Here is a 13,047-nt window from a genome sequence, read left to right as displayed (position 1 = left end):
CTGCTCCACTATTGCTCCTTCTAATGTAGCCCTGTCCCCCTCCTATAGCCTCGGGTACTCCAACCCATCTAGAAATTCCTGCATCTCACGGTCTCCCCTGGGTGGCTCTGACCTGTAAAACTTCTCATAAAACTCCTCAAAAACCTTGTTAATCAGATCCGGAGCCACCACCAACTTCCCTGCCCTATCCCTCATCTGAAGAATTTCCCTTCTGGCGCCCCGGATGTGGGGATGTTTGAAGAGGCGATAGGGAAGAGGGTGTTGCCACAAACCTTGGGGCAGGCATCGATTTCACTGTTGCTAAAAAAAATAAGGATCCGACGGAGTGTGGGTCGTATAGGCCCATATCACTTCTGAATGTGGACGCAAAAGTATTGGCAAAGGTACTGGCGGGTAGGCTGGAGGAGTGCCTCCCGAAGATGATAGGTGAGGATCAGACGGGACTCGGGGGAAGGCGGGACCAGGGTAATGAACTTGATGATCAGCCATGATCATAATGAATGGCGGAGCAGGCTTGAAGGGCTGAATGGCCCCCTCCTGCTTCTATTTTTGCTGTTTCTAAGCCCATCAGCTTCCCACCGACTCCCAATCTGGCTCCATCATACAGAAGGTGGATGGGTGCCAAAATCAACAGCCTGCCTGCAATTTTTAAATCAATAATTATAAGTTAATATCAAGGGTGGGACTGCGGCGCTGAGGACCCGGGTTTGAATCCCGGCCCTGGGTCACTGTCCGTGTGGAGTTTGCACATTCTCCCCATGTCTGAGTGGGTTTCATCCCCACAACCCAAAGATGTGCAGGGTAGGTGAATTGACCATGCTAAATTGCCCCTTAATTGGAAAAAAAATAATTGGGTACTCTAAATTTTTTTTTTAAAATAAATTTAATATCAAGCCGATTGACGGGAATAATATGATGCTCATGCTATAATACATTTGGGGTGGGCAAACAGGCAGCACTAGGCAGGCAGTTTTTTTAAACAAACTGCTTTAAAGGCAGGAAGTAAGTGGGTGCATGTTCTTTAGAGAGGTACCCTGTGCACATGGGGGCCACGTCACTCCCCCAAAGATGTTACCCCTCCCTTATTCCTCCTACCTGGCTTCTAAAACCTGATCCCCCCCCCCCCCCCCCCACACCTGCCTGCTAAAACCTTGACTACCTGGGTCCGGAGGCCTTGTCAATCTTCATCTGTGGCTCTTCTCGCAGTCCCAGCAGCAACTATTACAGTGTTTTGAACCTTCTGAAACTGGTAAAGCTGCTGGCCATTCAGATGGCTGGCAACTCTCGATGGTTGGACTTCATCGCCACTGGCCACTCCCACCCTGTGTATGCCTTCCACAGCATGTCAATACTGTGGGGCGGCCTTGTTTACCCCGAGTTGGCTGGCGACTTACATTTCTTCCAGGAGTGTTGGGGGGAAGTAATATGCCTCCCTGAACCCCTGTACAATTGAGTCCTGTGTTTCATAATGGACATTGGTCCATCAGTAACTGTCATTTGCGGGTGAATTTCACCTTGCAAACTTTACCACACTCAATGCCTGCTTATTGGGATGAAAGTCTCGTCTATCTATTGGTTAAAAGGATTCAACATGAAGCGATTTTGGGTATTCCAAATCCAGCTTGATAGAATGGAAAGTAGAATTATAACACTCATTCAGTTTCAAGTGCTCTTTAGAAATTGAGATTAATGTACATTTATATAGCCTGGGCAGGATTTGTAATACATCTAGCCTGTGCTGTTCGGCCTGAGAGCGTTTAATGTTAACATTGAAATTAAAATGTAATTTCATCGTGAACACCGTGAAACGTACAAATAAAGCAACAACAAAGGCTACCTTCCCACTGCTTACCCATCTGCCCTAAGCTTGTAGCACTTTCACCAGCGACAGGCAAGGCCGATGACTGCCATCATCCCAGTTGAGGTCACAAAGTGGCAGTTAATGTCCACCTATGGACTGTTTCTTACTGGGTTGGAACTTTTAGGCTGTCACAGATGGAGGGTGGATGCCCCGCAGACCTTCTCAACCTTCGGGAATGTCTCCCTTAGATAGCCACTTCTCCGATTCGACCCCCTCTCACTCACCCAATCCCAAGTTCTGCGTGAGGTGATGCCCGTGAGCAGGACAAACAAGGCAAGGGAATATATGATGAACGGCAGGACCCTGGGAAGATTCAGAGGGACCTTGGTGTGCATGTACACTGGTCCCTAAAAGGGTAGGTGGGGAAAGTGACTAAGAAAGCATATGCACAAAGACCAGTGGTATACTTGCCTTTATTAGCCGAGGCACAGAGTTTAAGATCAGGGAGGCTATGCTGGAACTGTATAAAACTTTGATTAGACTAAAGCTAGAGTATTGTTTGCAGTTCTGGAATCCACATTACAGGAGGGATGTGATAGCACTGGGAAGGGTGCAGAGGCGATTTACCTTGATTTTGCCTGGGCTGGATAGAGTTAGTAACAAAGAGAGATTGGATAGACTGGGGTTGTTTTCATTGGAGCAGAGGAGACTGAAGGGGGACATAATTGATATGTATAAAATTATGTGGGGCTCAGATAGAGTAGACAGGAAGAAACTTTTCTCTCTGGTGGAAAGATCAAAGACCATGGGGAAGAGATTTAAGGGAAGGGGCTGGAGGTTTAGAGGGCGTGTGAGGAAAATCTTTTTCAGGCTGAAGGTGGTGGGAGTCTGCAACTCACTGCCTGAAAGGGTGGTAGAGGCAGAGACTCTCATAATATTTAAGGAGTATTTAGATGTGCGCTTGCGATCCCAGGGCATACAAGGCTATAGGCCAATTGAAAATGGGATTAGAATAGTTAAGTGGTTGATTTTGACCGGTGCAAACTTAATGGGCTGAAGGGCCTTTTCTGTGTTGATGCTCTGACACCTCCAGGCAGTGCCTTCCAAACCTGAACCACGAGTTGTGCGGAATCTGCACACGGGGGTGCAATTTTATCTTGCCCTCATGTGAAATGCTGTAGGGGAACAACCAGTAATGCAAAATTGTACAGGATCATTGCCGCAAACTTGATTAAGATGATTTAAATCGAAACATATCTTATCTTGCTTTCTGCTTCTTTTATTCCAGAAATTGAATGCCTTCTGGTTCACCCACAGCCCCACACCTACTGGAAGCCCACGATTGAAATAGCTGTATTTCTTTTCTCCTTCGTTATTCCAGTTGCCATCATAACAGTTTGCTACACTTTAATGCTGAGAAGGTTGAGAAGTGTGCGCGTGCTTTCTGGATCAAAAGAGAAGGATAGGAACTTGCGTAGAATCACAAGAATGGTCTTAGTGGTCGTTGCAGTCTTCATCATCTGTTGGACCCCGATTCACATTCTAGTGTTAGTGCAAGCTGTCTGTAATCGTGAAATCATGACCATCATGCCAAGCTGGTATTTTTGTGTTGCTCTTGGATATGCCAATAGCAGCCTCAATCCTGTTCTCTATGCCTTTCTGGACGAAAACTTCAAACGGTGCTTTAAAGAGTTCTGCTTTCCCTCGGTTTTTAAAAAAGAACTTAAGGTGTCCAACGGGATGAGAAGTATCACAAAAGGTGTTGCTTACTCATGTAAGAATACAGATGGCACAGAAAACGTTGCATGACGAGAGATGGCAACTCATTCAGCGACCGGCTATCAGGAGAACCGAATTAACTTAAATGTAGAGCTGACTCGAATTATGTAGGTCTTTGAAAACAAACACCTGCTGCACTTTTAAAATGAATGTGGCAGTCACATTACTGGCTTCTTTAAATCAAGTGCTGTTTATTTTTAAATGAATGGACCCAATTAGCGATGCGTTACCATGATGGGTAATGAGACAAACAATCTGATATGAAATGAATTATTGTGGGAAACAGAAACAATTGCAGACAGGTTAATGCAGGTCATGGTTTTCAGATAAGACTGGCTTCCCACTAGAAATTTGTGATGGGTTACACAACTCTTTAAGTGACTGTAATGTTTGTCCACACAAAAAAACAGTATTGAGTTATGTCAGCTGTATTAATGAACATTTGATGATAAAGGTATCATTGCATGTTAATGAAGTAGTCCTTTCATCAGATGAGTAATTGCGATTGTCTCACTACAAAATTATTCATGATGTTGATATTTACCTTTTGTGACTGAATACAAAGCATTTTTTTTTGCAAATTTCAATATTCCAGTTCGGGACTATTTGACTGTAAGCGCAGAGTAATCTTGCAAAGCATGAAATATCTTTGGATTCATGTTGCTGATGTTAAATAGCTGAGAGGTAAGGACTAAACAGACTTTTGCATTTTCGAATAATTTAGTCATCAATATTCCAAAATATCCATATGATTATAATAAAACCTATTGCAGGACACACGCTAAAATATTGCTGCTTGTTGGCTTGCCTTTTGACGGTAGCTTGAGGAAACAATTGCTTTTTAACCTTCATCATTTGTGGGTGTTTGCAGCTTGCACTAAATGGGATTTTTTATCCTTATGAACATATAAATTAGGAGCAGGAGTAGGCCACTCGGCCCCTGAGCCTGCTCCGCCATTCAATAAGAGCATGGCTGATCTGATCCTGGCTTCCACTCCACATTCCACCTTCCCCAAATAGTCTTTGTCTCCTTTGTTAGCCAAGAATAAATCTACTTCTGCCTTAAAAATATTAATTCACCCTACTTCCACTGTTCTCTGGGGAAGAGAGTTTCAAAGATTCATGATTCCGAGAGAAAAACATTCTTAATTCTACCTTAAATGGGATACCCCATTATTTTTAAACTGTGTCCCCTAGCTCAAGGCAATCCACAAGGGAAAGTCTTTTTCAGCATCCACCTTGTCAAGTTCCCTCAGGATCTTATCTTTTTCAATAAGATCACAGCTAATTCTTCAAAAATCGAACGGATATCAACCCAGCCTCTCCAACCTTTCCTCATTTGATAACCCTTCCGCTTCAGGTACCAGTCGAGTGAACCTTCTTTGAACTGCTTCTGATGAATTTGTCTCCCTTCTTAAATAAGGAGATCAAGACCATGTGCAATATTCTAGATAGGGTCTCACCAATGTCCTGTACAACTGTAGCAAAACATCCCTACTTTTGTATTCCATTCTCGTTTCAATAAACAACATCCGATTTGCCTTCCTGGTTGCTTGCTGTACCTGCATACTAACTTTTCCTGATTCATGTACCAGGACACCCAGATCCCTCTGTACCTCAGATTTCCACAATCTCACTTCAGTTAAAGAATCTGCTACTTTGTTATTCTTCCGGCCTAAATGGGCAAGTTCACATTTTCCCACATTATACACCATCTGCCAATTTTTTCCCCCTCACTTAACCTATCTATGTCCTTTTGCAGATACCTTTTGTCCTCTTCATAAACTTTCCTCCCTATCTTTTTGTCATCAGCAGGTTTGGCAACCATACGTTCATCCAAGTCATTGATGTAAATATTTGACGCCCCAGCATTACTGCCTGTGGCACTCTACTCATCATGCCTTTCCAACATCAAAAATACACATTTATGCTTTCTGTCTCTTTCCTGTTAGCTAATCAATCCTCTATCCATGTTAATTTGTTACCCCTACATCATCAACTCTTACTTTGCATAGTAAGCTTTCATGTCACATCTTGGCGAGTTCCAAATTCCCCCTGAAAATTTAAGTACATCACATTCACAGGTTCCCCTTTATCTGCATTGCTTGTTACTTCCTGAGAAAATTCCAGTAAATTAGTCAAGTGTGATTTCCCTTTCATAAAATTTATGTCGACTTTGCTTGAATGTACTGAGATTTTCTAAGCACCCCACTATATCCTCCTTGATAATAGACTCCAGCAATTTCTCTACGACAGATGATAAGCCTGTAGTGTCTCCTTCCTTTCTTGAATAGAGGAGTCTTATTCACTGTTTTCCAATCTGACAGGACCTTTGTGAGATCTAGGGAATTTTGGAAAATTAAAACCAATGCATTTACCAAGTTAGCAGCCACTTTTTTAAAGACCCCCAGATGAAGTCTATCAGAGCCTGGTGACTTGTCATCTTTTAGTTCTAATAGTTTTCTCAGTAGCCTTCTCCCAGTGATTGTAATTGTCTTAAGTTCCTTCCTTTCACCTCTTGATTCATAATTATGTCTGGGATGTTATTTTACCCTCTACAGTGGAGACGGATGCAACATATCTGTTCACTTCATCTGCCATTTTGCTATTTCCCATTATTAATTTCCCATTCTCACTCTCTTAGAGGACCAATGCTCATTTTATATATTTGTTTCCTTTTCATATACTTGTAATCTGTTTTGATATTTCGAGCTAGCTTTTTTTCATACTCTAATTTCTCCCTCCTAATTAATCTTTTAGTTAATCTTTATATCCTATCCAATCTTGTGGCCTGCCATTCATCTTTCTCTTCTAATTTGATACTATCTTTAACATTTATTTAGCCATAGATGATGTGTCCTTCCCCTAGAGTATTTCTTTCTCATTCGAATGCAACTTTTCTGAGTATTCTGAAATATCTCCTGATTTGCCTAATCTATATGTAGATTGAAATTATGCATGATTGATTATTACTGCCTTTCTCCAAGCCCTTCCTATTAGGAGGCATATAAGCCACACTCACAAGTGACTTTTTCCCTTTCCTATTTCTCATCTCTACCCAAAAGGATCTACAGAACTAAGGTCATCCCTCTCTATTGTACCAATATCATCCTTAATTGACAGAACTACCCTTCCACTTTTTCCTACATTCCTGTCCTTCCAAATCGTTATGGAACCTTGAATATATGGTTTAGCTCAATGGGCTAAATCGCTGGCTTTGCAAGCAGGCCAGCAGCACGGTTTGATTCCCGTACCAGCCTCCCCGGACAGGCGCCGGAATGTGGCGACTAGGGGCTTTTCACAGTAACTTAATTGAAGCCTACTCGTGACAATAAGCGATTTTCATTTTCATTTTCATATCCAGGTCCCCGTATTTGTCATGCTGCTTCCATGTCTCTGTAATAGCTACCAGATCATACATATTTATCTGTATTTGTACGGTCAATTCATCTGTTCTGTTTTGACAGCGACGTGCATTCAAATACAGAGCCTTTAGTACTGTATTTTTTTTGTAACTTCTGCATTTATCTGCAGGCAAACTCTTAGGTTTGCACCCTCTGTCCCTTCCTGCCATGCTGTGATCATCATTTCCCTTATTCCCACCTCACTCTTTTGCCTTGCCTCCTCTATTTATTTGTAACATCTTCCCAAACCTGATCCCTTGCCCCCAGAATTTTAGTTTGAAGTCATGTCTACCATCCTAGTTTTATGATCCAAAAGAACACTGTTCCTGGCACAGTTCAGGTGAAGACCATCCCAAAGGTACAGCTCCCAATTTTCCCAGTATTGGCGCCAGTGCCTTATGAATCAAAATTAATTTCTCCCACAATTTTTAATCCACTCATTTAACTCTCTAATCGGCTTTACCCTATGCTAATGGCTCAGGTAATAATCCAAGGACTATCACCTTTTGAGGTTCTGCTTTTTAATTTAGCCCCGAGCTGCTCATATTTCTTCAGCAGAACATATTTCCTAGTTTTACCTATGACTTAGTTATCTAAGTGGACCATAGCCGTTGGATCCTCTTCCTCTCTTAGCAAATGTCTCAAATCCCGGCACTAGGCAGGCAACATAACTGTCTGGATCCCTGCTCTCAGCTGCAAAGAACTGTGTCTATCTCCTTCACTATACTTCCCCCCAACTAACGCTATATACCTATTAATTTCCCCCCCCCAACCACTTGAATGGCTTCCTGTACAATGGTGCCATAGTCCGCTTATTCAGCCACCCTGCAGCCACCGCTTCCATCCATACAGGCTGCAAGGACCTCGGACCTCCGATCTGCTGGAAATTGCAACCGTTGAGTGTTTTCCACTTTTTGGATCCCCTTCCCTGCCACATTCACAATCACATCCTCCTGACACTGCCGACTGACCAAATCAGAAGACCCAACCCTAAGGGGTGCGTGACTGCCTCCTGGTACAAAATGTCCAGATAACCGTCCCCTCCCTGATGCAATGCAGTGTCTACAACTCAGTCTCTAGCTCAGTGACTCTGAACTGAAACTCCTCAAGCCCCAGGCACACTCCAGGCACCTTTGCACTGGTTCACCCTGGTGTCCAAGAACTAACACATTCTTCAGTCACAGCCAAGCCTTCTTTATTACGTGTTAATTCATTTATTCTTTATTCATTTATAAGTAATACCATTTTCTACTCCCAATAATATTTACTATGGCTAGTAAAATTTGCTATAACTAATAAAACCTTACAATTATTGTTACACATGTTTTGAAGATAAACGAGTTAAGTATTCATGAACCAATTTCACCTATTTTTTGATCACACTGATATTTCTCAGTAAGCAGCAGCTCTGCAGCTACTGATAGAACTGGATTGGGCAGCTCTTCTTGGCATGGTTACTGTCGCCAGGTCCTCTTTGTGCCCATTCTTACAGCACAATCTCCCATGCAGTGAGCTACTTGAGCCATTGATTTTTACACGTTTCCAATTTATAAACTGAAGATGATCCTTCCTCATGTTTTAAATATCCCAATAATATATTTAATAACAAGTGCATAAATGTGGTTTGCAATCATTCTGTGAGCTTAGCATATTAACGCTGAACAAATTAATATCAAATTTATCGCTCTCCAATTTCACTGAACGTGCTTCCCCATTTTCATAGGTTAACACTGGCATTATAAAGGCCAGATTGAAGAATCGGTATCTGAGTACATTAAGCATTTGCACTCTGATATTGAACAGCATAATTTTAAGATCAGATACTCATTCATGGGTAGCAGTTGACATTTGTTTCTGCAGTCATGTTATTGATTGTTTATCTTGTTTCAAATGATGTTTGCTGCAGTTTTGCTTAAAGGTTATGGTAACTTGTATAAACGTTTATCACATTACTTGCATTTATATAGCAGCACTTGAAGTGTGTGGCACGGTGGATTCTATTTGAAGTGCAGTAACTGTTAAAACATTTTGTGTTAATAATTATAAATTATTGGTCTATTCAGCTGTAATTTAAATGTACTTACATGTTAATTGAAGAAAGTTCAGTTAAAGAGAATAAATGTTTTCATCAGCTATATGTAAATTTTCAAATTGTCATATGAATAGCTTGAATGTTCCAAATATTTACTGATGTCAACATTTTATGCCACATCGAAATAAAAATGTGCTAATGTGCAAAGTTAATTAGCAATATTTGTCTCGTGCAACAACAAATGCAAGTTATAAATATGTGCTAAGTTAATTCACATTATTTGACCCAATTGGTAACACTCATTCTGTGAGCATCTCAGAACGACTGACGCAAACAAAAAAATACATTTAATTTTAATGGAGACATTCTCTCCAGATGAGCCTATGAGTCCCTAACATGATGTGACTTCAGTCATCAGAAATGGGCAAAGAAGTCATCATTTCTCCAGTTATCTGACAATATGATGCTGTGGTGATAATGAGATCTGGTGCAAAATATGGCAGAACTAGGTGCTAAATATTCTTGGATACCAAGTGTTCAGCAAAGATAGGGAATTTAAAAAAAAAAGGAAATGTGGCATTATTGATAATGGAGACTGATTGAAAGAGGGGATGTCCTGGAGTGGCCAAATCTGATTAGAATTAAGAAACAATAGCAGTAAGTATGTACTATTCAATCTATTCTGAAGTTATCAGCTGATGGGAGAGATATACAGAAAAGAAAACTTGCATGGAAAATATGGAGAGGTGCAATATCTATAGGACACTTGATCCTGATATTAATATTAATATCACAATGGAATCGGGAAAGAGCTTTTCAAGAGAGTGCAGGAGAATTTTATTGAGCTGCATGTTTGAGACCCAAAAAGGAAGTAGACATTGATAGCCTGGTTCTGGAGAATGAGGCGAGTCAATTGGGATCAAAGGACAATTGAGGAATATTTGGGAAACAGTGATTTTGGTATCTATCATAAGGTTGATGTTAGCTATTAAAAAAGACGAGGAGCAATCTAGAGTAAAAATTCTTAATTGGACAAGGTCCAATTTCAGTGGGTGATATAAGATCTAGCCAAGGCAAATTAGAATCACTGATTGGTAGGTAAAACCTTTAATGGAGCACTGAATTGTTTGTAAAGAGATATTTCAGGTCCACTCCATGTACATTCCTAGCGGGGGATGCGGACGTGTGGAAAAATAGGACAACTAAATCCCGGACTATGAAAGAGAGAGAAAAAAGATGAAGCAGAAAAAGGGCGCATATGGCAGATGTCAGATTGATGATACAAGTGAGAACTCGGCTGTAAATAGAAAGTTCAGAAAGGAATTGAAATAGGAGTGGCAAAGATACAGTATTAAAAAAGACTGGCAGCTCACATAAAAGGGAATCCAAAGGTCTTCTACGGTCACATAATAGTAAAAGGGTAGTAAAGAGCACAGGGGAGCCAATTAGGGCTCAATAGGGATCTACACATGGAGGCAGAGGGAATGGCTGAGGTACTAAACGAGTACTTTGCATCTGTCTTTACCAAGTGGTATGACATGCCAGATGGTAAGTGCCAGGCTGCCCAAAGGGAAATCTGAACAAGCTGTCACGATGATTTTCAATTTGTAATTTATGAGGAGGTATCTTTTTAAAAAAAGAAGTAAATTTCAGAACATACGTTATATTAAATATTAAATTTAAACATTCACCATAAGTAAAGGAAAGTAACACTTAAAGTCACAATAATCCCTTACCTAGTTAACAATACTTATACAAATATTTCCGAAAAGATTTTGGCTGAAGTAAACTCAGAGCTCAACCCCCTTTTGATGGCAACCAGTCTTCAAAGATTTTTAATCTATAAAGATTTTCAGTAATATTCCCACAAACTGAACTGCTGCAAGAAGGGAATTCTGACTCGGGTTTTACCTCATCTCTCACTTGAAGCCACAGCTTGCCTCAAAAGCCTTATAGACAAAAACAAATTTCTCTGAGGATTATGACAGCTGGTTTTTGTAGCTCTGTCTCCAGCACACACTGCCTTGTTAGGCTCTCATAGCCACCTCGAGCTGTGTTCAGTTCCTCTTTAAATATGTTTTTCCCCCTTGATCTTCCACTCTTTGTTTCTACAGTCCTTTAGTGGGTTTACTCTGCGTGCTCCGGCTTCCTCCCACAGTCCAAAGACATGCAAGTTAGGTGGATTGGCCATTCTAAATTGCCCTTAGTGTCCAAAAAGATTAGGAGGGGTTATTGGGTTAGGGGGATAGAGTGGAAGTGAGGGCTTAAGTGGGTCGGTGCAGACTCGATGGACTGAATGGCCTCCTTCTGCACTGTATGTTCTATATTTCTATGTTTCAGAAGTTCCTTTACCCAGAATGTTATAGTATCATAGAATCCCAACAGTGCAGACGGAGGCCATTCAGCCCATTACATCTGCACCTACCCCCCCCCCCCTGAAAGAGCACACCACTTATGCACAATCACCCCCATTCTATCCTCATAGCTCCACCCAACCGTTGAACACCTAACTATCACATCTTTGGACTGTGGAAGGAAACTGGAGCACGTGAGGAAACCCACGCAGACACCAAGAGAATGTGCAAACTCCACACAGTCAGCCAAGGTCGGAATTGAACCCCCGGACCCTGGGGCTGTGAGGCAACAGTGCTAACCACCATGCCACGAATTTACCAATCTTTCAAATTTCTTTGCCTACTTTTTATTGCAAAAGTAAATTTCTACTTTGCCTCATCCATTTACGATCTCCCAATTATATGTTTCTTTTGAAATACAATATTTTACTTTCAATCACTTTTCAAATCTGCCTGATATAAATTCCTAGTTATACCCACCCCTTCCTCACTCCCTCTCCCTGCCCCCCACCACCACCATGGCACTCCATCTTAGCTCTGTTAATTCCTATTTCAAACACTTGCCCCTTCCTGATGTTTTGACCCTTGAAGTCTAACTCTCTACAGTTTATTTAAACTAGTTACACTCATACTAACACCCAGAAGCCCGTTTCACAGTATGTGACAATAATATTGAAAAGAAATTGAGAAATTTTATTTTTCCTCCCACAAGGAAGAAGATTCTACTGGTCATAAAGAGGAGGTGCTTGATGAATGGGCTAACATTTGATAAAGAGGAGGTTTTAGAAGGGTTGGCAGTACTTAATGTTGATAAATCCCCAGGACCAGGTGGGATGCATCTGATGATATGGAGGAAAGCAAGAGAGAAAATTATGGAGGCACTGCGATGCAGAGGCGGTGCCAGAGGAGAATTGTAAATGTTACACTCTTGTTCAAAAACAAATGTAAGGATAAACCCAGCAACTACAGGCCAATGAATTTAACCCACTGGTGGGAAAGTTTGTAAAATGACAATGCAGTATAAAATTAACAGTCACTTGAACAAGATTGAATTAATTACGGAAATCCAGCACAGATTTGTTAAATGCAAGTCGTGTTTACCTAACATGATTTAGTTTTTTAATGAGGTAACAGAAAGGGTTGATGATAGTGATGAGATTGATGTGTTAACCGTGGACTTCCAAAAGGCGTATACTAATTCTCCAATTGATAGGCTGGCCAGCAAAGTTGAAGCCTGTGGGATAAAAGGGACAGCATGGAGAAAAAGTTCATTGAGAGGAGACAGGGTTGTGGTCAAAAGTTATTTTTCGAAATGGAAGAAAGCAAACAATGGGGTTCTTGGGGTCTCCCCCTGGGGTTCTTGGGGTCCCCCCCCCCCCCCCCCCCCCCCCAGCATTAGTAGATATTAGGACCACTGCTTTCCTTGATAGAACATACAATGCAGAAAGGGTCCATTCAGCACATCGAGTCTGCACCGACCCACTTAAGCCCTCACTTCCACCCTACGTAACCCAATAACCCCCTCCTAACCTTTTTGGTCACGAAGGGCAATTTATCATGGCTAATCCACCTAACCTGCACGTCTTTGGACTGTGGGAGGAAACTGGAGCACCCGGAGGAAACCCACGCAGCCACGGGGAGAACGTGCAGACTCCGCACAGACAGCGACCCAGCGGG

At 41.6% G+C, this 13,047-nt stretch overlaps 1 protein-coding gene across 3 annotated transcripts in view; it reads left to right on the top strand.

Annotated features, from left to right (window-relative positions):
* The window catches only part of oprl1 (opiate receptor-like 1), a 54,526-nt gene extending 49,457 nt beyond the window's left edge, over nt 1-5,069 (top strand). For all 3 annotated transcript variants that reach the window (XM_038803368.1, XM_038803367.1, XM_038803369.1), the window contains one exon: nt 3,090-5,069. In XM_038803368.1, the coding sequence (XP_038659296.1) occupies nt 3,090-3,610 (521 nt within the window). In that variant the 3' untranslated portion in view covers nt 3,611-5,069. The remainder of the gene's footprint in view (nt 1-3,089) is intronic.
* Nucleotides 5,070-13,047: the final 7,978 nt, after the last annotated feature.

This window comes from Scyliorhinus canicula, chromosome 7 (assembly GCF_902713615.1).
Source record: "Scyliorhinus canicula chromosome 7, sScyCan1.1, whole genome shotgun sequence".
Lineage (NCBI taxonomy): Eukaryota > Metazoa > Chordata > Chondrichthyes > Carcharhiniformes > Scyliorhinidae > Scyliorhinus > Scyliorhinus canicula.
This window is presented reverse-complemented; position numbering and strand designations above follow the sequence as displayed.